At 36.4% G+C, this 26,446-nt stretch overlaps 2 protein-coding genes across 3 annotated transcripts in view; one reads left to right on the forward strand and one right to left on the reverse strand.

Moving 5' to 3' along the window:
* The first annotated feature begins 4,233 nt into the window (after positions 1–4,233).
* Positions 4,234–12,178, forward strand: Zip102B (Zinc/iron regulated transporter-related protein 102B). The gene is made up of 6 exons (XM_053765953.1): positions 4,234–4,523; positions 6,228–6,384; positions 6,878–6,988; positions 8,194–8,332; positions 9,455–9,573; positions 10,108–12,178. The coding sequence occupies exons 1-6, from the start codon at positions 4,428–4,430 to the stop codon at positions 10,332–10,334; spliced, it is 849 nt and encodes a 282-aa protein (XP_053621928.1). The 5' UTR covers positions 4,234–4,427; the 3' UTR covers positions 10,335–12,178.
* The window catches only part of LOC128681778 (fatty acyl-CoA reductase wat-like), a 32,886-nt gene continuing 18,613 nt past the window's right edge, over positions 12,174–26,446 (reverse strand). The window contains exons 4-14 of one of the 2 annotated variants that reach the window (XM_053765947.2): positions 22,743–22,858; positions 21,772–21,894; positions 20,919–21,103; positions 19,643–19,726; positions 18,689–18,798; positions 18,096–18,181; positions 17,254–17,369; positions 16,182–16,304; positions 14,283–14,402; positions 13,370–13,496; positions 12,174–13,095 (exon numbers count right to left, since the gene is read on the reverse strand). In XM_053765947.2, coding sequence (XP_053621922.1) covers positions 13,373–13,496; positions 14,283–14,402; positions 16,182–16,304; positions 17,254–17,369; positions 18,096–18,181; positions 18,689–18,798; positions 19,643–19,726; positions 20,919–21,103; positions 21,772–21,894; positions 22,743–22,858 — 1,187 coding nt within the window. In that variant the 3' untranslated portion in view covers positions 12,174–13,095; positions 13,370–13,372. Of the gene's footprint in view, positions 13,096–13,369; positions 13,561–14,282; positions 14,403–16,181; positions 16,305–17,253; positions 17,370–18,095; positions 18,182–18,688; positions 18,799–19,642; positions 19,727–20,918; positions 21,104–21,771; positions 21,895–22,742; positions 22,859–26,446 lie in introns of both variants that reach the window. The other variant, XM_053765946.1, reaches the window with a different exon arrangement.

A 26,446-nucleotide genomic window follows, 5' to 3' on the forward strand; every position in this document is an offset into this window, starting at 1 on the left:
CTTCCATACTATAGGTACCTATGCTAATATTTTATAAACAAAAGTTTGTTTTTATTATTATTTTTGCTTGTATCAAAATTAATAATAGACGGATTTTGATGAAAATTACAAAGACAGACAAAACTTTTAGCAGAACATGCTTTTTATCTTGAAAAAAAAAAACCGCGCACGAATGCGCGGTCAGTTGCTATATTTAATTAAGTAACTGACTTGCCTATGCTTGTATTAGAAATTTTACCAAGAATGATTATCAATAAACCGTAAACAGGTAAATAACTTAATTTCTCAAGTTGTGGTAATTCTTAAAGCTACAAACTACTTAAGTACTAACATTTCGGCTCGGCTAATGCTGAGTAGGTAGATATACCTAATGAAATTCATAAATATATACTACTTTCCCACGGGAACAGTTATTTTACCACGATAAAAGGTACCCTATATCCTTCTCCATACTTGTAGGTATGTACTCGTAAAATTCCAAGAAGATAGGTTGAGTAGAGCGTAAAGTGGTAACAAACAAACGCATTTAAGTATACCTAATAATATTAGTTGAGATTTTTCTTATTTTCTTGTATTATGGCGTAATAATACGTTTTATATTTTGATTTAAATTATTTATATAACTTACAACATGTAAATATTAAATATAGTTATGAAATATTTCATAATAAACTAGTATTATGCATATTTTATAGTCCTTTATTAGTCACTCGATAATAATATAGGTAAATATGGGTAAATATAATGACATGGAAAATGTTAGATTCAACGTTGAAAATACAGTTCATGTAGGTACCTACGTCAGAATCGATAGTTGATCCTGGCATCCGTTAACGAGTTGACAGATTGGTCAGCAATCGCAAAATTTATGCACAAAAAAGGTATATTAAGTACAAACTAGGTAGGTACCTAATCTGGGGGCACGGTAGTAATCCCCCCCCCCGCAAGTCGAGCAAAACAAAAAGCGGCACGGCGGTACCATCCATTTCTCGAAGCAATTCGGGCCAATTTCGAAACCCAATAACGTTGTGGATAAAACGGGAAGCGTAGGTCATTATCATGTCAATATTAAAAATCTTTAAGGTTTTAAATAAATCAATTGATGGCCAAGATCGACTTGGCCATCGCATGAAAACAATGTATCTTACAAGTAATACATATTAATATTATATTAGATTGTTTAGTCTATGGCGCCCCACGCGATTGAAACTCTCGTCTCCAAAACGAATGTGCAATTTTTCCAAGCGGCTCATCGGATGACATATTTCCGTAGTGCTGTATGATGTGAAACATACCAAACAATCTAAACATGCGATGGCCAAGTCGGTCTATTTATTTAAAACCTAAAAGATTTTTAATATTGACATGATAATGACTTGCGTAATAACTTAAGACAGAAGGTCCCTTAAGTAGGGACTAAATAAATTAATCGACTTGGTATTACATGGATCTCACGACTTTTAACGGTAGAAAAATTGAGCTGCGAGACTTGGGTTTTTTACAGCATGTTTTTGATGACATATAAGTATCACTTAGTAAAGTGGAGGTACTTACCTATTGGAAATAAAAAAAATATATATTAATTAACATACCCAAATGCTCGTAAGTACATTCACAATAGTCTGACAACGTGGATAAAGAAGGCCGTGCGAAGAGGAGAAGAATATATTTTTTTTTTACAAAAATGACATTTTTGGCACAAGCTTTTATTGTTGTCAGCGAAATCTTATAGCATTTAATGTGTCACAAAGGATCACGTCCGTGCAGTAAACCGTTGAGGAGTTCCCACGTCTGGAGCTGCTCCTGGGTGCACCATCTGGTCATGATAATAATGCATTGTCAACCAAAATAAACGTGTGTACAATCTCTTACAAGCTTGAGGAGATATTAATATAAACGCTGGTACTAAGAGTAAATGAAATATATCTAAGTATTATATTCCTTACTTATTGAGGGTGATATACATCACTTATTGACGTCAAAATTACTTAAAACTAGTTTACCGCCGACTTCCAAAGCGCAGGTGAAGAAGCGACGAAACAAACTTCACCTCAGATCTTTCTCCAAAGACTAGAAATTGAAAAAATGTGGGTCTTATCCAGTAATATATTCTTGTCTTATTTCTGCTCTGTTCATCTTCACACCTTCACCTTCACACGAGAAGCTCTGAACCTGATCGAAAATATTGTGCATGTGTTTGTACTTTACTGTACGGAAATAAGTACATTGTATTAAAATTAATTGAAAGACATGATATGGAATTTTTCTGGTAAGTAGGTATATATAAGCGAACCCGAATAAAAACACATGTGTTAATCAAAGACTTTCCTTACTCAGTTGACTGAACCTTGTTCCTGTAGTAACTACCTGTATGTACCTGTAATATACTTATAAGTATGAATGTCAATTCATGCTGTAGACAGAAGAAACTGTAGACTTCGTCAATCAAGTCTCGCCCTTTGCTATATCTGACAAGATGCGTATGACTATCGAAGTGCGAAAGTCTGTTTGTTTGTTTCGCTTTCGCGGCTAAACCGCTGGACCGATTTTGACTAAATTTTGTACGTATATAGTTAAAGAGCACCGTTCAAAAATAGGCTACTTTTCTTTTCAAAATTAACGCCCAAATTACTATACAATAGGGCTTGAATGTTTGTATGAAAATTATGTCTGTTGCGCTTTGACTCTAACTCCAAGCGAAGCCACGGACATTTTCTTGTGTTGTTATAAATAGAATTAAGTCACAATACATTATGTAATGCAATGAAAACAAATAAATGTACCTATGTTCAAAGACTCCTTCATTTATTTATACAAGGGCTGTTCATTAAATACAAGTCAAATATATTTAGATGTAATTAAATTAATAAAAAAAACGTTATATGTATTTTAATGAATTTACAATATAACTTCAAACATGTGGGACACCGTAGAGGGGGGGGGGGGCAAGTTTTTTTGAAAATGCCCAAGAGTTAAAGCATAATTTAAGCTAAACTAAGTTTTGTCTCGCTTTGTCAATGCCAAATTTAGTAAAGCGCGCTAGGGACAGAAAATACCTTAGCATAAAGTATGTTCTGTCCCTAAAGATGCACACATGTATTATCTTTTTTCAGGACAAAAAACTATATAGACGACAGACGAGTGTGACCAAGTGAGATTGAAGAAAAAGATATGTGTATATATTGTGTGTGTATTTATATATGTGTGTTAGAAACACATAAGAAGAAACGAGACAGAGCGCTGATCTTTTTCCCTTACCACGTGCCTGGTGAAATCTGCCAGTTCGAATTAAATTAGTTGGAATGAATGGATGAGTGAATGAAATGTTAATTCACTTGAAATTGGGCCACGTAATTGTATGGAAGTCTCCCTATTTAATTTGGTTACTTTAGCTCGTCGTTTATAGTGTTCTTTGTCTTTGACACATACTGTCTGCTTAAAGGTCTCAATGGTTTTGATTTCGATGTTATAATTATTTTATCGCGACGACCTCTGTGACCTAATGCGGTCTGTACAATATCGGCAAACTCAGACGCCGACGCGAATGAATGTAATGTGACATAAAAACTACGTAGTATGTCAGCTTAACGTAAGGTAAAACAAGCAATGTACTTAACAACAACCGCGGGCGAAGCCGCGGGAAAAAATTAGTAATTAATAAGAATAGTAATGTTTCAGAATTATTTAAAGAACTTTAAAAAAAAAATTGCAACGGACAATAACATGTTGCACCTTTGGCCTTGAATTTGCATAATTTCGTTGAATATACGTAAATTTTATTTTATTTGTTACTGTTACATAAAACTGTTAATTCACCTTAGGGATCAGAAAGATTTCTCATTTCTGTTTTGTGTTATTAATTATTAGCGTACCTATATATATCAAGATACTAAAACAGACTACTTATTTTATTGAAAATGAAATTTTGTTTATCTACTAATTTACAATACTAACGACCACGACATTTCAGAGAAGATACCTTGGTATTTGCTCAGGTACATGCTCAATTACTCACATTTATGTAGTAGTAATAGTAACTATTACTAGTTAATGCCAACTTGAACGGGTTGATTGACCGTGTCACACAAAAGAAGATATTATTGCCTTAAAAAGAATGAACTGAAAAATAAACATTGAATGAAAAACAACGAGTTGACAGCTGTCGCTATGAATTTACTGCGTTGACAAGCGACATTTCTTGTCGAGTTGTCATTGAACTTGTCATCTCGTGTCAAGTCAACATCGCGATTCGCGAATAGGTACGGACGTTTGCACGGTGCATTCTGGATTAATCAATAGTTTAATATCTTTATCAACTGAAACATGAATTAACTGATAGAGATAACATCTTAATCTATTTGCTCAGTGAAAAACTAAACTGGTTATACAGTTTTTTGTGTGAAAATTGGACAAAAATAACAGTCAATATGGATGGGACTATTGTCCTTATTTTGCTGGTTCTCGTTATGCTAATAGGCTCCTATGTTGCTGGAAGTATACCATTAAACGTAAATATGTCTGAGGTGAGTTATTCTGAGCATGACTTTCATTAAATTTGACAAATTTCACAATTAAATTGCTCCATAAAGAAGATATTGCGAAACTGAGTTCGCAATCGAATTCTTATCCGTTACTAATTTGTTTTCATTAAAATTTGTTAAATTTCTATTTCATAATCATAAGCGATATATGTGATAAGTGTTTGTTGATAGGAAAAGTTTATTTTATGAAGAAAAAATTATTTTTGTTCCACAAACAGACCATATGGCTATATTTATAAGAACCTATATCTCTGTCCCATATTACACTTCGCCCTCATTTCAAATTGTTATTATACATATAATAAAACTTTAAGTGAGCAATGTCTGTACATAGATGATATAAAGGGGTCTTCATAGGACCAATAGAACAAACAAAACAATTCTGCACATCACACCAAATATGATGGATGGAAATTGCGTTTTATCCAGTTGTGTAGCGGGTGGTCTAACTTAAAGTTTGGATTACGTTTCATAAGTTGCTTAGAACACAATATATTGACAAATATTTGACGACCTCGGTGGCGCAGTGGTAAGATTCTTGCCACTGAACCGAGAGGTCCCGGGTTCGATCCCCGGTCGGGTCATGATGGAAAATGATCTTTTTCTGATTTGCCCGGGTCTTGGATGTTTATCTATATATGTATTTGTTATAAAATATAGTATCGTTGAGTTAGTATCCCATAACACAAGTCTCGAACTTACTTTGGGGCTAGCTCAATCTGTGTGATTTGTCCTAATATATTTATTTATTTATTTAAATAAGTGATGAGTGGACACATTATATAAACGTGGACAAAGCCATGGGCAAAACCTAGACATATATAAGGTTGTATACAGATTCGAGATATATAACTACAATGTATTTACACTGTTTTCTTTCAAATTAAAATTGATTGATTAAAAAATAAGTAAATTCTGTATATTCTCTCTATCTCAACTACAACAAGAAACAAGTGTGATCATTATGTACATTCAGTATAGATATTTACTAACACTTTCATTGCACATAAATAGATAAAAAGCCTTTTCAAAATAGCAATATGTTAATAATTTGAACAGCCTCAGTGATTTGAATTTACGCACCATTCAACAGTGATAATTGATGCACTTTGTATTTTTGACAATAATGCATTTTGAAACATAATTCACATTTTAAGTCCTAGCTATGATACCTATAACAGATGTGATTTAGAAATTAGACTTTCGAAGGCATTATATTTCACATCAAATACACTAGCGGCCCGTCCCGGCTTTGCTTGGGTAAAAACATAATAAATTATACCCCTAAACCTTTTTCAGGAATCACCCTATTGGTGAAAACTGCATGAAAATCCGTGCAGTCGTTTTAGACTTTATCACGAACAGACAGATAGACAGACACTGTAGAGGACTTTGTTTATAATAATGTAAAGATTAAACTACTGGAGAGAAGAAATGCCGAAAGAAACATTTAACCAGTGCTGGTTGCAACCATGGCTTGGGCCTTTATTATCTGTAATAGTACCTTCATAACTGTAGGCAGGCACATAATTTAGGACATATTAGGAGCACCTAATAACTGAAGTGCATAAAGAGAGTGAGTATCGGGGAAGCGAGTGAGATTTGACAGGATCTTGGCGAGTGGAAACCTAGTCGAAATAGATAAATATTTATTTTTGATACTAAAACGGAGCCCATTGGATCCAGGACAAGCTCCAGAAAGTGACGGTGTTCGGCGCCGGACTGCTCGTGGGCACGGCGCTGGCCGTCATCATCCCGGAGGGCGTGCGCTCGCTGTTCGCCTCCGCCGCGGTTCCGCCCGGCGTCGACCTGCATACTGTTATAGGAATATCTTTAGTGATCGGTCAGTTATTTCCATTTTTTATATGGCATAAGCGTCTTGGCGCAAAATGTCCTTTTCTCACAATGGCCTTTCTCATAATGTGCCCTCTCGCGCTCAGACGATTTATTTTATTTGGGAAAAATGCAATGGCCTTTCTGTTCCTCTTTCCTCTCTCGGATCTGCTGGAAGAGATTTCTTTACAAATAAGCAGTGCCTATGTACTATTATTTCACTTGTTATTTTCTTATATATTCTGTTTCGTGTACATAAATTGGTAAATAAATAGCTTTACACATAATAGAATATAGTATCATTGAGTCATTATTCTATAACACAAGTCTCGAACTTACATTGGGGCTAACTAAATCTGTGTGATTTGTTAAGGACAAATAAAAGTAATTATCCCGTAACACAAGTCTCGAACTTTGGGGCTAACTCAATCTGTGTGATTTTTCCCTATATAATATATTTATTTCATCTCTCAGTACAGCCTCAAAAGACGCAATTATTTCAGGTTTCGTATTCATGTTGCTGGTGGACCAGCTGTCCACGCGCTTCGACGACACGAGCCACCCGGAGGAGAAGAGTGTGACCGCGACCTTGGGGCTCGTCGTGCACGCCGCTGGTATACATTTTTATTATTTTTTATTTATATGGGTAAGGCCTCCCCTCTGATTCGCCATCCATCCATACATCTTGTTCCGAGGCGGACTCTGTCGTTGCCAGTTAGTCTGTTAATAAAAATTATAAGATTTCTTATAATTTTTAAAAAATTATAAATGGTTCAACCTGTGACTGGGCGTAGACCTAAGCTGTCAGTCAGGACTGAAGCGAGAGGAATCTGCTCGCTTATTGTTTTTTAACTATAACTAGCGGCCCATCCCGAGATTGCTCGATTAAACCGTAATAAACCTTTCTCAACAATCACACAATCTATTGGAAAAATGCCTGTAAATTTGCTTTTGAAAACAGTACAAAAATCCGTCCAGTAGTTTTTGAGTTTATCGCTTTTTTACAGACATACAGATGCGACAAGGGGACTACTTTACAATATGTAAAAATAGGAATTCATGTTTGTCTGTTTGTTATACTTTGCCTGTTACGATACCTATCACATTCCCATGGAGGGTCGACATCAGGCCGGCGTAAAACCGCAGCCGAATCTTCATAATGTTAAAGTTTATTTTTTACTCTGACTGCAGGCTTCGTGGCGTCACGTCCCGAATAGATGCATATGCATTAGGTGTGCACGAGCCTTGAAACTAATAAAAACGTCCACAGTTTTATTTTAAATGAAACATAACAGCTTTATCAGAGCAAGTGTACCGAGACCGCAAGCGTGTCCAACCATAACACTGACGACCTCCGCGGCCTAATGGTCATCGTGCCGGACTGCTACACTGGAGGTCCCGGGTTCGAACCCCGGTCAGCTCAACATGAAAAATGATATTTTTCTGATTGACCCCGGGTCTTGGATGTTTATCTATTTATGTATGTTATAGAATATAGTATCGTTGAGTTAGTATCCCATAACACAAGTTTCGAACTTTGGGGCTGACTCAATCTGTGTCATTTGTCCCTATATATTTATTTATTTAACATACAGTGTTACTTTAAGAAATAAAAAAATAAGAAAAATCTAGTTTGTTAAATACTTCTGGTTAACCGCGGCTTCGCCCGAAATTCCCTCGGGAACAGTCTTTTCTTCGTATTCAAATGTTATTTTAGCGCATTTAAAATACACACAGCGCCCTGATATTTGATTTGACCTAATGATTGGTTACAGCCATAGATAAATTTAATATATATTTCTTTTATCTATGGTTACAGCGGACGGAGTCGCTTTAGGTGCGGCAGCGTCCACCTCTCACGCGGATGTCGAGATGATAGTGTTCCTGGCCATCATGCTGCACAAGGCGCCCGCTGCGTTTGGACTCGTCACATTTTTGTTGCACGCGGGACTTGAGAGGTGAGGACTGAGACACACGGAACATGTAACGCATACAACACATACATAACATCTATTTGTAGTATAGTTTCAAGTGAATAAACATTTCATTCGTTCATTCATTTATACATATTGTAACAGGAAGATTATATATTTTTTTAGATTTTATTTTAACTAATATTATAAATGCGAAAGTAAGTTTGTTTCTTCTTCTTCTTGACCTTATCCCACTCACGTGGGGTCGGCACAGTATGTAAGTTCCTTCCATTTCGTTCTGTCATTCGCCATATCCATTGACACTCCTTTCCTGTTCATACTATCCTTGACACACTCCATCCATTTCTTCTCAGGGCTTCCTCTATTCCTGGAACCCTGTACTTCCATCCTTAATGCCCTTTGAGTGACGTGATTTTCATCTCTTCTTAAAATATGTTCGTACCAGCCTGACTTATAACTATGTAATTTCGAAAGTAAGTTTGTTGACTAACTAAAGCTTTCCTTCTTGAAATTTCGCGTACATGTATTTTTTATTTCTATTAATTTATATTTTTTTATTTCTGTTTCTATTAATATAAGGCCCTTCCCGTTAGGCCCCAGGAAAATAGAACCTGGGCTCCGACGCTCAACGGCTGAGGGAGCAACCGGGAATACGCTCAGATGAGACAGAGAAAAGGGCCTTGGTCATAATTTTAATTTCCATTTGTTCATTTTCTTCCAATTACTCATCTACCAGATTGCTAGTCGAGGTTATTCAGGGTTACTGGCGTCTAACCCATAACCTTCCAAAGGCGCATAAGGTACATAGAGACTAACATCTTTTGTTCTACGACTTTTGTCTAAACGTAATCAATACAAAAACTTTCCTTTTTTTAGTTTTAATGTCGTTTCTATATAACGTCAACTCTATGTTCGATTCCGCTACATAACGCTACTGTACTGTCTCGTGTTGCTCGGCTATTACATACAGTTAACATGTGTAGAATCGCAAATTAGATGGTTTTTTTTTATATGAAAAAAAAAAAAAACTACGAATCACGAAAAGTCGTAGAATAATAGTTGCTTGTTTCGATGTACCCAATTAGTCTTTAGGAGGATAATACCAGTGACCCTGTATTAGTAAAAAGCCCATGATTTTGTCTCCAGGAACCGAATCAGAAAGCATCTGTTAGCATTTTCGTTTGCCGCGCCCGCGGGCGCCCTGCTCGTGTACTTCACCATCGGCAGCGGCGGCCGACAGACGCTCAGCGATTTCAACGGGACCGGTGAGTGGTCTATTGACCGTGCACACCCATGACAAATAAGACAATACATTGTTTAGTAATATTGTAATAGGATACACATAACAAATAAATTGTATGGGATTGTTCTATCCCATTTGGCTACGCTGGCTTGCAGTGGCGTAGCTATAGGAGGGGCTCCGAGCTCAAATAAATAAATATATTAGGACAAATCACACAGATTGAGCTAGCCCCAAAGTAAGTTCGAGACTTGTGTTATGGGATATTAACTCGACGATACTATAATTTATAACAAATACATATATAGATAAACATACAAGACCCGGGCCAATCAGAAAAAGATCATTTTCCATCTTGACCTGACCGGGGATCGAACCCGGGACCTCTCGGTTCAGAGGCAAGCACTTTACCACTGCGCCACCGAGGTCGTCAAAATTCAAAATTCTTTATTCAATTTAGAATCATGAAAGTTATTGACGTCAAAAAAGTTGGGTCGTGTGGAAGTCGTTTACGCCACTTTTTTCTCTGATTTGTTAAATATAGTAACTCCTCCCACAGCAATCGCCATGCTGTTCTCAGCCGGCACGTTTCTGTACGTGGCCACAGTGCACGTGCTGCCGGAGCTCACACACACACACTCGCACACGCACACACACACACTGCTGCCGATGCAAGATGGCGGCGCGGCGAAGATGGGCTTTAGTGGTCTACAGTGCAGTGAAATTGCCATATTGGCTGTGGGCGCTTTGTTACCAGCATTGTTGACTATGGGCCATAATCATTAGGTTTGTTTTGTATCCTCTCTCGGCCAAGAGCTGAGGCTGTGACGCCGCGAAACCCGCGATCTGTGTAGGAAAACGTTTGAATGTTATGTAAAAAGTTTGTGTTTTTCTTGTATCTAAATTTGACAACTGTTAAACCGACCTGTTGACCTGAACTGTTGACCGAGTAAATTTGATTGAGTTTTGGTGATACTGCTATGTTATACGACCTTTTGGGAATGCTGTGACATGTGACATGTCCTATGTAGTCGTATCCTATATGTACTTTTGAGAAGTGCACATTTAGCGAACAATTTTGCGTCAGACCAGATTGTGATTGAGTCGCGTTCGATTTAGTAACGATAAATGAATATTTAATGCAAGCATTACATATTTGTTTTGTACTTGTGGTGGACTGTGCCCAGCGGACTCGGGCCGAAATGAGCTATATTTTCTATGTTTTTTATCATGTTGAATAAAATAATTTTTATTGTATTTTTTTGTTCAACTAGCCTAATTTAATTACTGTTAATCGATTAATTCTGCTTTGTGATATAATTTAAACAGGTTACAGAAAAAAAAATATATTCTTTCTTGATTAAGATGACTCATTCAAAGAGTTTTTTGTGGATGAGAAAAATCGTGATAATTATACAAAAATTTGTATTTCCTATATTATTTGACTGAAATTAAGTAAAAAAATATATGAATTATATTTTAATGTGTCCGTATGTGTGGCCAAAACTCCCCAATAAATATAGTGTTTTAAATAAGGTACATTCCTAAGAATGTGTGAAATAGAACAGTTGTAACATTATGTTAGCTTTCTAAAAAAATTTGTTATACTAGCTGCGCCCCGGGGCTTCGCTCCCGTGGGTATTCCGCGATAAAAAGTACCTTATGTGTTATTCCATATTCTACCAGTGTACCAAATTTCATAACAATCCGTCCAGTAGATTTTTGTGTGAAAAAGTAAGAAACATACATTGTAACAAACTTTCCCATTCAAATTATTAGTAGGATTAATAAGATAAATTAATAAGATTGGCACGCCCTTTATCAATGCTATTGTTACCCAGACTGTGTGTCCCTTAGAGCCACGCCCCATTGCTCAGTCGCGCTCCCTCATTTTGACGTCCGTCGACATGTCATGAACAACGAAGAAATATGAAGTTTCGATGTACGCCAACGCACGTCACTGTCAAAACCTATAGAAAAGATTGCAGATATAGCGTGCTGCGTCGCAACGGAGTACGACAGAGCATAGTCTCATAATACGACATCCACGACAGGGTAAATTCCCCCCTATTACTATAATGTTACGGTCCAATTCCGCTTGCAATTTTTCTTATCCTAGCGTACTCCTGGCGTGTTTCGCATCCTCGCGTAGCTCTATGAGTATAGGGTTCGAATGAATTTGTAAATTTCGATAATTTCGCTGTGATTTCACGACTGGCCGCCTGCCTGACGACCTTCTGGGAATGCTATTGGTGATTGAAGAAATCAGCTAGTGGGCTTATCCTATAATCGCCTTATACAACATCCACGGGAGCATATTGTCCTAATTGACTGTGTAAGATATTTTTTAAAATTGTTCCAATAAATTTTATTAATGTTTTTTTTTTCTATTTTGTATATCAGTTGTACATTGTATATTTTTATATTAGTTTTATTTCTTTCCGTATATTTTTCGATAAACTATATAATAGGTATTATTTTCCTAGACACTTACAAAAAATATATGTAGATGTAAATATGTAATTAATGTAAATAATTACATGGAATAAAATGGTTTTTTCTGTTAAAATAACTATATATATAGGTTATTGGTTAAATGTTAAATAATAGAAATAAAATAGCTCGTACAAGATTTTGTTTTTATTTCAAAACTTATTTCCTCTTAAAACTAACTCGGCTGCTGCATTCGCATACCAAGAAAAGAAGTGTTTTTGCTAGTTTTCTCAATTTTAAATGTATTTTTATCTCGACTTTTCTCGTTTTTTCTTCCAAGTTTTAATTTAACAATCGAACCCACCATTTTGTTATTTTACAGTAACATAAATTAAAGTAGACTTTTTAGGATTTTACTTTGGTGGTTAATACACGTTTTACTTTAGAATGTGTAGATCTGAACTTAAATTCAACAATTATATACTGTATGAAGGTTGTTTACCAGTTTTGACTCGTAAGAAAAAACGGAGTGTTCATTTTCTATACGCTTTAAGATAAAAATCTGATTGTTGTATAAAGTTTACGTTTCTCCAAATAATTTCAAGATGCAAAAGCCATTTTCTTAAATATCAAATTATACTATTATAACTTTAGCCTTTACTACACTTTTTATCTATTTACAACAATTAGTAGTAAAGTACCTTAATAACTACATAATATAATTATATTCTATTCCCGGATCCGCACTATCGGCGAACAATATATTGCTGGCTTTTCATTTTTTTGGCTATTGGCTATCAGCTGTGTCCCTTAGTCATCTTATACGACATCCACGGGAGGATATGTATTCGTAGTACAGTGTACCACAATAGCTTAATAATAGTGATTCAAAACTGTTGGACGATTGTCATAAATTACAAAACTGAGCTAATACGATAAAATAAATTTATTTAAAATATAGAAGCTATGGACTTGAATAGTAAATAAGCCAGGTTAAGCACTAAGCCGAGGGTGACCAGCTTCACCAATTGGTGCAGATAGAACAGTCGGTTCCATTTCTTTCTGGCTTCCGGAAGTGTGGAGAGGTCGTCCTTTATCAGATACACTCGAAGACCTGGAAAATATCATAAATCGATCAATCATACATAATGTAAAAAAGAGTCCCGCTGTAGTGTATGAAAGCGATAAACTCAAAAACTACCGGACGGATTTTTGTACGATTCTCACCAATACCAGTTTAGATAGTTTTATTTCTTATAAAGCTTTAGGTGTGTAATTCATTACAGTTATATCCGAGCGAAGCCGGGACGGGCTAGTGACATAACTAGCTGCACGCCCCAGCTTCGCTCGCTCTTCAAACACGTCAATGAGCAATAGACTTATCTTACCAACTAAGAATGTTTCACACAGCCTCTCCCAGGACATCTCCTTGAGGCTGAAGAAGAACACCGCTTTATCTTCGTCGGATAGGGCAGCCCACATGTTTCGCACACCCTGGTCGCTGAACCTCCAGTCCTGAGTGGAGAAGTAAAAAAGAATTTTGGCAATGCGCATCACACGGCCGTACAGCTTCAGCATACTGCAATGAGGAAAATAAGTGGTCAATGTAAATATAAGTAGCGTCCGTCCCGGCTTCGCCCGGGTAAAACCATTATATATTATATACATATAAATCGTCCTCAGGAATCACACTATCTATTGAAAAAACCCGCATCAATATCCATTGCGTAGTTTTAAAGCCGTTGCGTAGTTTTAAAGATACATACATAGGGACAGATAGCGAGAAGCGACTTTGTTTTACACTAGGTGTCTATGTAGTGACTAGCGACCGACTTCGCACGAGGTCATATATAACCTGGAATACAGAGGGTACTTTTTATCTCGAAATTCCCACATGAGCGAAGCCCTGGAGCGCAGCTAATATTTCATAAATTGTCGTGTCGAGTAGAAGAAAGAAAGAAAAATTTTATTTGCCAAAAACATGAGTAGATAACATACATTATGAACTGATGTTAAAACAAATTAAACCTACATGTTTTACCGAGTGTACTCGTAGGTATGCGAATATAGGTGGTAAATTAATAAATGAGGAGCATGCTATCCACTACAAATAACAAATAAAGTAATAATTTATACTAGCTTTCTCGTAAATTCTGAGTTTTTCTATCATTTTATGATAGACAAAATATAAACCACGTGACAACCCGGAGCGGAGTTCTCTGGCGCAAGTGTACTGACTGAGCTCCGACCGATAGTGACATGGGATAAGGGATGAAGAAGGAGAAGGAGTAGCATACTCACGCTCGTCTCCTGCCCACCAGGGCGCAGTAGCTGTCCACAAGCAAAGCCGGGAGGTAGTGCAGAAAGAAGTTGTAGAACAGGAAAAGGCTATAGATCTTGGTTGGGTTGAGTCCGTAGTACCTGGCAACGTGGAGAATACTCGATCATTATGTCAGCCGTTTCCAGGTTTCTTCCTCAGCCGTCGAGCGTCGGCGCCTAGCGTACGCTTTCTTATATTTTCGTAGGGGGCCACATTTTTCGCATAAACTATTTTGTCCTATTGTTCTTTGACATAACGATTTTGGCATACAATATTTTGAGATAACAAGGCTAAGTCTAAGGCATATTTGATTTTTGGCATACGGATAATTGTGGCATAATTAACTTTTAGGTTGTGTTAGGTTAGTTACGGTTCAAATTGATATGCGTAAACCATTATGCGTAAGAACGTTATGCTTAAAAATCATTATGCCATAGTACAGTATTCTGTGTTAGATTATGGCTTAAATTGTTATCCATTAAATCAAAATCAAATCATTTATTCAGAAATTAGGCCTTCACAGGCACTTTTTCACGTCATATTCTAAATTAAATGATGTTTACCAAAGCTACAAACTACTAGCATTTCGGAACGACCACTGCTGAGAAGAAATGCCGAAAGAAACTCATTCAAACAGTGTTGGTCCCTATAGATAGATACTGTATATAGATATAGATAGGTCCATGTAGACAAATACCCCAAGTCTTTGTGAGACCATTGGCACGTATTTAATATGTAAGTTTAATCAACAAGAATATATTTATTTGTAAAACATGTACGTGATTTGTGATCTTCAAGTGTCTGAATTATACTTCTATTTCGACGAATAAGAATTGTAATTATGAAGTCATGGGAATCGAGTGTGTCATGCTCACTCAAATGGTCAATCTGGTGGTGGCGTCGTGGGCCGGGTCGTGAGGTTCCCTCTATTATGGTTGAGCTACGCGATGGCTGTCCCATGCGTCAACTCGTGAACGGGTGCTGCCAGAGGGAACTGGTCATCTCGTTTCTCATATATTTAAGTTAATTGTGTTTCACATCGATATATATATATATATATATATATATATATATATATAATCAGCACTCGGATCACAATCATAACCTGTTTTGATATACCTTTTGACTATGTACATTATGTACTTTTATATATTATTAGAAAGAAAAGAAAAAAAAAATTTTTTGTAAGAAACAATAATGGTAAGCCGATCTGGCATGATAGGGACCAACACTGTTCAAATGAGTTTCTTTCGGCATTTCTTCTCAGCAGTGGTCGTTCCGAAATGCCAGTAGTTTCTAGCTTGTGAGAAATAACTATAAATTTAAAGATTGACGAGAAAAAGTGCCTGTGAAGGTCTAATTTCTGAATAAATGATTTGAATTTGAATTTGAATTTGAATATTATTATACAGTCGTCCTCCGCTTTTCTATAGGTCTTGACAGGTCTTGACACCGACGTGCGTCGAAATTCCATACAATATCTACGTTGTTTTTCTTTGATTCATCAACGGACGTCGACATGACTGTGAACGACGGAACGCAACGGAGCAATAGGCTATGGTTCCCAAAAATATTTACTTGAGTGGTTAAGACCAATCCAACGATATTTTATATTACGAAACCCATCTAACCGTTTGGAATATGTGAGGTAATAAAAAATATTACATACGGCAAGGTTATATGCCCCATCTTTGCACGTAACTGTACACCACAACCATATTACTGATGGTCCACCGTCGTAACTGACTAGTAACCGTGCGCGCGCCATGTACCGCCGTTCTACGACTCATATCACGGTGATGGGGGATGAAGTGTATCATATCATACGAAATATAAGATATTTTCCTTGAATTCAGACACAAACTCATGCATTAACTCACCAAACTGCTTTAGTCGTAGGCTTGTCGGTGCCGTATTTTCTGTTGACCTCAATAAACTGACCCCAATTGATAGGGTTCTGAGCGCCGGACACGAAGTTGTAGATGGGTATGTCTGAGGTTTGGCTGAGGGAAGAGAAATAGTTTCATTATATTTCACTAGCTACATGGCTCGGCTCCGCACGGGGCCATTCACGTATGTAGAAATGAAGATTTATACTAGCTATAAACGTTAAATAAATTAATTAAATTGTGTGATTACGGGAATAAATTGTGTAAATAACAGTGAGAACTACATCAAAATCCGTTCCGTGGTTTACAAGAAGAAAGTTTAGAAACATACAGATGCGGGTGGCGATTTTGTTTTATACTATGTAGGATGTACTATTAGAATAATTATTAATTTTAATTAATTGACTATGAGTATGTTATTAATTTTGATTTAACGGGTAGGTGAATGTACCTATATATAAAGATATAAATATAAATAAATATATTAGGACAAATCACACAGATTGAGCTAGCCCCAAAGTAATTTCGAGACTTGTGTTATGGGATACTAACTCAACGATACTATATTTTATAATATATACACATATAGATAAACATCCAAGACTCGAGCCAATCAGAATAAGATCATTTTCCATCATGACCCGACCGGGGATCGAACCCGGGACCTCTCGCTTCAGTGGCAAGAACTTTACCACTGCGCCACCGAGGTCGATATGTTACATTTAAAACCAGTTTTTAGATAAAACGCATTTTCCCTAGTTAGAAGTACTTTTTACTAAATGCCTTTGTTGAAACTAGAATCAACTAATGATTTAATTGAATTGAATATCCGTCGACGTTCTTGAAGAAAAGGCTGCGGTGAAGTTTGTTGCGCCGCTTCTTCTTCACCTGCGCTTTGGAAGTCAGCGGTAGACTTAGTTTAAGTATTTTTTTTGACGTCAATAAGTGATGTATATCATCCTAAATTGAATTAAGAAATTAGAATTTTAGTATGTAGGAACTATGGAAACTGCGTTCTATCTAAAAACTAACAAACATATATATATATACCTCTAAAGCTTACTTTTCTTTAAAATTCTTGGCCGTGTACCACGCGGACGCGAGAATGGCGTTGGCGGTCATGTCGACCGGCACCATGTCGGCCACCTTGTGCAGGTCCATGTACATTGTCCTTAGCACCTGGGGACGGGTAGGTTATTGTTCAAATTGTCTCTCCACACGAAATAGATTCTCCACAGACCGTGCTGGTAAGTATAGTACTTAATAAGCAACAAGCAATAAGCGAATATTGCAGCAATGTCTTTTGTATGGCAATCAAATTGTATAATGCTTTGGCATGAAATAAATTAGAGAAAATAATAGTATAAAAATTTTTAAATCAACTTTATTTAACTGACATTTAAAAAAATGATATTAAGTATGCGAACAATGAAATGTCAAGTAAAATAATTATGACATTTTAATAATAATTTTAACGACTAAAAAATTATAATTATACATTTGTATCTTAAACCTTAACTTTTCTACGCCCGAGAAGCAGAATATGTCTAATAATATACCTCATAACATCAATGTATTACCATATAAAGCGGTGGTGGTGTAACGGTTAAAACGCCCGCCTCTGGATCGAAAGGTCTCACGTTTGTATCCTACTCGTGCCATATGAGTATTTATACCAATCTGACTCATATATAGCAGTTTTCATAGACCACCACTTGCTTCCGGTGAAGGAAAAACATCGCGAGGAAACCTACACACTGTTGGACAGTTAAATTCGTTAGTGTATGCGACTACCTGCCACTAGATGGCGGTAAGCAGTCGTAAAAGGTCACGACAGATGCATTTAGGCGACTTGAATAAAATCTGACACCAGTGTTAGCTAAGGAATACTTATATCTAACATACCCCAGTCCCAATCCCAATGATAATTCCCGTGGGGCCGTACACGCTGTCCGTCCAGCCTCGCACTGGCTCTTCATACGTCGACACCACTGGAAAAAACATATATTTAAATATTTATGCAATCTTTGACGACCTCAGTGGCGCAGTGGTAAAGTTCTTGCCACTGAGCCGAGAGGTCCCGGGATCGATCCCCGGTCGGGTCATGATGGAAAATGATCTTTTTCTGATTGGCCCGGGTCTTGGATGTTTATCTATATATGTATTTGTTATAAAATATAGTATCGTTGAGTTAGTATCCCATAACACAAGTCTCAAACTTACTTTGGGGCTAGCTCAATCTGTGTGATTTGTGTTAATATATTTATTTATATGTATTATCTAATTACTAGCGGCCCGTCCCGGTATCGCACGTGTAAAAACATAAATCTCACTATCTATTGGTGAAAATCGCATGAAAATCCATGCATCAGTTGTTATGTTTATCGCGAACAGTACATATGCACTTTATCGCAAAACTAAAGGCACTAAATGAACAATTTGATACAATATTATTTAATTGTCCAATAAAGTTTCAATAAATATTTGATATGACTCACCTATAGACGGTCTAAGTATACAGACAGGCATTCCTTCAGCGTATTTCCTGACAGCTTCCTCGGCGATCGCCTTCGTGAAGCAGTAAGTGTTGGGCCGGTTGCCCAGGAGCCTGTGAAGAAACCGACATTATATTTAACTAGCGGCCCGTTCCGACTTCGCTCGGGTAAAAATATAATAAATTATACAACTAAACCTTCCTCAGGAATCACACTATCTAATGGTGAAAACCGCATGAAAATCCGTGCAGTAGTTTTTGAGTTTATCGACAGTAAGACGCGGCAACAAAGTCCTCTTGTTTTATAAAATGCAAGGATAAGGATTCGTCGTTATTAATAATAATCCTCTTATTGTTAAAAAGGCTAAATATACTATAAGCTGAAGTATGTTTTGTCTTGTTCTGTCAATGTCAAATAATGTGAAGTGTGAGAGTGACAAAACATAATTAAGCACTGCGCTTTAACTTTTTTTCAAGTTTTTACTTTACTTGCAATACAAGTATGTTCGGGTGGAATCTTGTAACTCAATTTTCAGGACCAGCTCCCAACCGTTTGTATAAACCCTTGAGGAGTTCCCTCGTCAGGAGCCGATCCTGAGTTTGTAGATACCATAATAATGAATGCCTATGCAAACTGAACGAGTATTGGTACAGCATTTCAGCTGTTGAATTTTTCTACTTTTTCGCATGTATTTCGTGCGTCCGCACACAATCTATTATTATTAATATCTCGGGTAATAAGCAATGTTTCGTCATGTAACCTATATCAGATTTTAAGTTCGCTATACAACTGTGTAAACCGCATCTAATTCCATCTAGTAGTTTTTGCGTGATACGCGATTAAACATACAGACAGAAAGACAGACAAAAATTCTAAAAAAATGCTTCTATTAGTCCCATTAAAGACCACCTCATAATTATTGTTCTTTAAACTTTAATATCTTGAATATGGACTCACGAGGGTAATATAGCCTCGACGACATCTTCGCGTATTTCGGAGACAGCCTCCAGAGCCTCCACCGACATCGGCGGCTCGTAGAACCTGAAACAAGGTCGTCATCATCACATTAATTACCCCTTATTTCGGCGTTTTCCCGCTGACTGCAATGCTTAAGAAAGAAAGAAAACATTTATTTGCCAAAAACATGAGTACAAATAGTCATAATGAATTAGACCTACACGTTTTACCGAATATAGGTATGCAAATATAAATAAATAAAGAGGACCATGCTATCCACTACAAATTCAAAACAAAAAAAGAATTATAATGTACTTATACTAGCCCTAAATTCTATCCGAGTCTATCATTAAAGAAATCATTTAAAGTATAATAACATTTATCAGTTAATAAAGACTTGAGGTGCTTTTTAAATAGATTTAAATTTAAGCTTTTATATTGATTTGGAATTTTGTTGTAAATTTTCGGTGCCATACATACTATGCTATTACCATACATATTATGCTATTATTATTATTATGTTTTAGTACGAAATCCTTTCCTGTCCTGAAAAGACAAAGGTAAAACAACTTAATTTGGTTAAAACTTAAGTGGAGAAGAAGCGCACAAGACCGTGACACTTGACATGCGTTAAATTCTCTGTGAAAGGGGAACAGAGATAGTTTTCTTACATACTTTCACCCCCATTACAGTCATTTGGGGGCTGATATTTGAAAAAAAAAGTAACCCATGTTTGAACGGGGGTCTTTATCATGCATACCAAGTGTCATCAAAATCAGCCCAGCGCCGCGAAAGACGAACAGACAGACTTTCGAATTTATAATATTAGTATGGACATAGGTACAATCTAACCATCAATTTAGTCTATCTTCTAACAAACAATTCTTTGGGCACATTGTATAAATAAATAAATATTTTAGGACAAATCACACAGATTGAGCTAGCCTCAAAGTAAGTTCAAGACTTGTGTTATGGGATACTAACTAAACGATACTATATTTTATAACAAATACATATATAGATAAATATTCAAGACCCGGGCCAATAGGAAAAAGAACATTTTCCATCATGACCCGACCGGGACCTCTCGGTTCAGAGGCAAGCACTTTACCACTGAGCCACCGAGGTTTGTATGTCGTGTGTGTTTCTTCCTTTTCGTTTTTCGTTCATTCTTTCGTTCGTTCGTTCGAAATAAAAGTTCAGTTATATGTCTACGATAGATTTGTGAAGAAATTTTAAAGTAACGTAGCTTAACATCGTAAAAGTCCAAACTAACTTTTCCTCAATATAATCGACGTGTGTATTGGAGAAGGCTGTGGACACATGGGTGATGGCTTTCAGGTTGCGGCACTCCTTGGCCAGTCTGATGAGCTCCTTGGTTCCCCTCACGTTGATGCCCGTGGACACCGACAACTTCTCATCGAACTTGACCGTCGCTGCTGCGTTTATTATCACTGTCACCTGCGGAAATAGGTAAAATATTTTTTGAAGCGGTGGTGGTGTAATGGTTAAGATTAAGACACCGCATGTGGACCGAAAGTTCACTAGTTCAAATCCTACTCGTGTCACGTGATTTTGTATACCAATCTTTGTTTCTGGTGAAGTAAAACATCGTGAGGTAACTTTGGTTGATTATCAACTAGTGTGAAATCGAGAAGGCAATTGCAAGCAATTCCATTAATATTGTCAAGTGTGTATGTTTTATTCCACGTAATTACTACGATCCTCAGTCATGAGGAAAACGACTATGAAGAGAGAGAGAGAAAACATTTTAATATAAGTTTCTTGTTGTTAGCAGAACCTGATGAGAACGATTTTAAAAACACTGTTTACGATGTAAACAATTCATCTTTGAGACGATGGGCCCCTGGGGTCCTGTCCTGAGACAAAAATCTTTTGTGACTGAGATTTCAGCGCGTGCCCGTGAGGTAACGGGCGATCGCAGGGCGAGCAGTTACTTTGCACAAAGGATTGCTATAACGGTTTAAAGGGGTAATGCTGCCGGCCTTTCTTGTAACACTTCCGAGCGACGACGTGCTGGAATCTCTTTATTATTTATAATTAGAATTATTCTTTTGTAATTTTTTTACACAACAAATAGTAAATATTATTTATCTTCGGCATATTACCTTGCTGGTAATAATCTTTCTGTCGTGGTCGCTAATACCGAGCCCTGGGAGCTCCATGTCACCAACTATTGGAACCACTTTGTGTATCCCTTTGGGGTTCTCCTCGTGTGCTCTGTGGAACAGCTGAAATACAAAACTGAGTTAGGAGATATTTTATAATAATACTAACCGCCCGTCCCGGCTTCGCTCGGGTAAAAACATAATAAATTATACATCGAAAACCTTTCTTAGTAATCAAACTATCTATAAAAATCCCTCATCAAAATCCGTTGCGTAGTTTTAATAAAATTTAAGCATACTTAGGGACAGACAGTGGGAAGCGACTTTGTTTTATACTATGTAGTGATACGAGTATGATCAAATCGAACAAGATCGAGTTAGCCCCAAAGTTACTTGTGTTATGGGAAAGTAACTCAACGATACAATATTTTATAACAAATACTAAATAAATAATATATAATAGATAAACATCCAAGGTCCGGACCATTCAGAAAAAGATCATTTTCCATCATGACCCGACCGGGGATCGAACCCGGGACCTCTCGGATCATTTCGCCAAAACGATGATTTTGCCAACGTCAAGATTGAGATTGACACAGAATATAATATGTTATAATATCAATATTGAACGGTTCAGTGTGTATCCTAAAATATAAAAGTATATAAATATATTATACACACACACGGATATAGGGGAGAGTAAATAAAAATCATACGCTTTTTGACTCCAAAATCCGTGACGTCATATTACAGCACTGTCATACAAGCTCCATATAAAATTTTCTGCTCCACGCTGTCACCGAACTCGGACACACGCCGACGCGAATGCGCGAACATTGCGTAGTTAGTATGAGGGCTTTTATTTACCGCAATGAAAGATCAGCAATGTATACCAAATCTGTCAAAGTTCGGACTCTTTGAGAGTGTGGAGCCAGCACTTTGAGAGTGTGGAGCCAGTAGAAGATACTCACAAACTCGTCCAGCATCTCATGCAGCCTCGTGTGTGCGTCTTTGCCCTTTTTACTCCTCACCAGCACGTATATCGTGTCCACTTCGCCGCATGACCGCAGTAGCTTTTCGATCACCACTGAAACAAGTTACTAATACATTATTTATTTATTTATTTACCACTCTTACAACTATTTTTACAGGACTGGCCTAATTAACAATAGTGGCTTAATTATATTTATTAAAAGTTTTTTTTCTTTTTGTTTGGTTAATTATACATACATTTGGTTAATTATATAAGACCCTCAAGGAGAGGGAATATCAGGAATCCCTTCTATATAAACGTTATTCCCCAGAACTTTAGATATAATAATTGAGATGTGAATTGCAGCCTGCTTCTGAAGTATATTTATATCTTTGTAAACTTTTCGCTATTATACCTGTTGTTCCTATTACTATTGGTATTACTTGGGTGGACATTTTCCATATGGTCAATATATATATATATATATATATATATATATATATATATATATATATATATATATATATATATATATATATATATATATATATATATATATATATATATATATATTACATTATATATATATATATAAAGTACATGGTCAATATATATATATATATATTGACCATGTACTTTATTGTGTACTTACATTGTTATATTACTGATAAAAAATTATACATAAATTTATATTTAAAAAATGGTAAGCCCTTCTGGCATAATAGGGACCAACACTGTTTGAATGAGTTTCTTTCGGCATTTCTTCTCAGCAGTGGTCGTTCCGAAATGCTAGTAGTTTGTAGCTTTGGTAAACTACATCATTTAATTTAGAATATGACGTGAAAAAAGTGCCTGTGAAGGCCTAACTTCTGAATAAATGATTTGATTTCGATTTTGATTTTGATTTTGACTCAGAAGCAATTGTTCCCGTGGGATTTGCGAAAGATTTATATTCTATTTTAAGTGGTGACAAATATATAAAACACTAGATAGCGCTATGTATTTTAATGTGGTGCTAAATTCTCGAAGACCTCGCGGGCGCAGTGGTAAAGTGCTTGCCTATAAACCGAGAGATCCTGGGTTCGAACCCCGGTCGGGTCATGATGGAAAATTATCTGTAACGCCACGCATTATGACCTCTTTAGTCATGTCGCGTGCGCGCTGGCTTTTATTTCTTTCATTCTAAATTCAAAATTTTAAATTATTGTTCCACTTGATATTTGGAAATCACATTTTGACTCATTCATTACCACAACGATATCGGCACGTAGGTACCACAGTACGGTGTAATAATAATAAAAAATATATATAATAAAATATCTTAAATTATTTATAGACCCTTGAAGGGTCTGTATTTTACTTATCAATTATACCATTATAAACTACCCTGAGATTACCCTACCACCTAACATATTTTTTTCTGATTGTTTGATCTGATGATGTGATGTTTATCTATATATGTATTTGTTATAAAATATATTATCGTTGAGATAGTATCACGTAACACAAGTCTCGAACTTACTTTGGGGCTATCTGTGTGATTTGTCCTAATATATTTATTTATTCTAATAAAGAAGCTTTGCAATGAAAACACTAGATGGCGCTGTGTGTATTTTAAATGCACTATGTATGTTTTAATTCAACTGTCCCAATCCCATTTTAATACGAAGATAAAACTGTTCCCGCGGGAATTTAAGCAAGCGAAGGCGCGGGTAAACAACTAGTATTTTATAATAAGTAAACTTAAGAAATATGATTATGAATAAAAACGTAATTATTCTTTCATTCATAATCGGTTGCACAGCGCTATGGAAGTTATACTTGGCTACGAACATTATGAAGCTGGTTCATATCTCTTCTGTGGACTTTATTGAAAAAGACTTCGACCTGCTAATATTAAAATATCTCCATTTTTTGCGTCAAAATTAATTAATCTCGAATGTGACAGGGTGGAAGTCAGGATCAAATCAAATACATTTATTGTGGAACACAGTTAACGGGATATCACAATTTAACAAAGTGTGTATCACAAAGTGGCATATACTATTTCAGAATGGCAGGAAAAAGTTTTTTTTTTCATGTTGGCTCCACACTGTCGCCAAACAGTTCGCTTCTATATGTTAAATCAATATATTTTATATCAATATAAATGACTGTTATTAAGCTACTCCGTGTGGTCCCACCCCAGACTAAGACCACATATCCTCCCGTGGATGTCGTATAAGATGACTAAGGGACACAGCCTTGGCAGCTGTTAGCCAATAGCATTCCCGTAGAGTCTGACAGATGCATAATAAAATCCCATAATACCGGCTCCACAATATCGACCAGTGCGCCGAACTTGGATTCGGTATACATTACTGGTTTTTAATTGCGGTAAATAAAAGCGCTCATACGAACTACGCAGTGTTCATGCATTCGCGTCGGCGTGTGGAGCCGACATTATATGGGTCTTGTGACAGGTTAGTCATTAATACTATGCCGGTTCCACACTATAGCCAATCTCAGACATAGGTACTACGATTTGTCCAGGAGTATTTTGATTCAAAATGAATTTTTGATCAGTTTTAATTTGCCTAAGTATTTAATGTACCTAAATGTTGATAGTTCAGTTCATCATCATCATCTGCTTTGTATACCTATTCATGCCAGGTTTGCTTAAATGCGGGAAATGACACCAAATTGTAGAAGAATTTGATTTGATTTGTCATTAAAGTATGCGATAGACGTAACGTGTAATGCGACGATAAATAATGTTTACCTATCTTACAATATGTCATTGACGTAACGAGATTAAACATACTTAGATTTTAAAGTATTATTTTTACTAATTACAGTGATAATAGTTAAGTAGTTTCTATAAAGAAAACGAAGCGGCGGTGGACGCCCGCCTGTGGATCGAAAGGTTGCAGGTTCGAATCCTATCAAATGAGTTTGTATACCAATCTGTCTCATGTGTAATAGTTTTCATTGACAATCACTTGCTACCGGTAAAGGAACAGCTTGTGTGCGAAATGGAGAATGCAATGGCAAACCACTCCATTTATAGTGGCAAGAAAGTTGTCTGCTTCATTCTTCGTAATGACCACGACTCTCAGCCATGAGGAATTAGACATTGTTATGAAGGAATAAAGAAAAATAAAACCACAGACAAATCAATATGTATTTTATTAATGATTGACAAATAAATAAACATTAAATGACAATAAATAATTATAGAATGATCTTCTCCACAACTCGGCTGGCTTTGAGACTGATTCGGCCGTCTGTGGGATAAAAAAATACATGTATTGTCTAGATAGCAAAAAAACAGTGATAAAAGGTAAAACATGACATTATCTGTTTAGTTTGATTCTCAGGCAATCGAAGTTCGGCGGGGCTTTCATGAAACATAAAACATATCATTGCGTTCACACGTTCTCTCTTTCTTTTACACGATGCGTTGACAATATGGGAAAAAGAGATAGCATGTGGACGTTAGTAACGTGCTACGCGCTTGTATGGTCCGTGGTAGGCCTTCAGTTTAACAATTTTATAATTTCTCTCTTCTTTGTCGAGTCGAACCCATCGATCGATTTAAATCCTTCTATTGTGAATTTATATTTTCCAACAATGTATATAATTTAGAGAAAATTAACGAAATAAATTTCTAATTCTTGAGAAAAGGGCTGGCCACTAAAAATGTGAAAAAAATATTTTTAA

Source organism: Plodia interpunctella, chromosome 28 (genome assembly GCF_027563975.2).
Source record: "Plodia interpunctella isolate USDA-ARS_2022_Savannah chromosome 28, ilPloInte3.2, whole genome shotgun sequence".
Taxonomy (NCBI): domain Eukaryota; kingdom Metazoa; phylum Arthropoda; class Insecta; order Lepidoptera; family Pyralidae; genus Plodia; species Plodia interpunctella.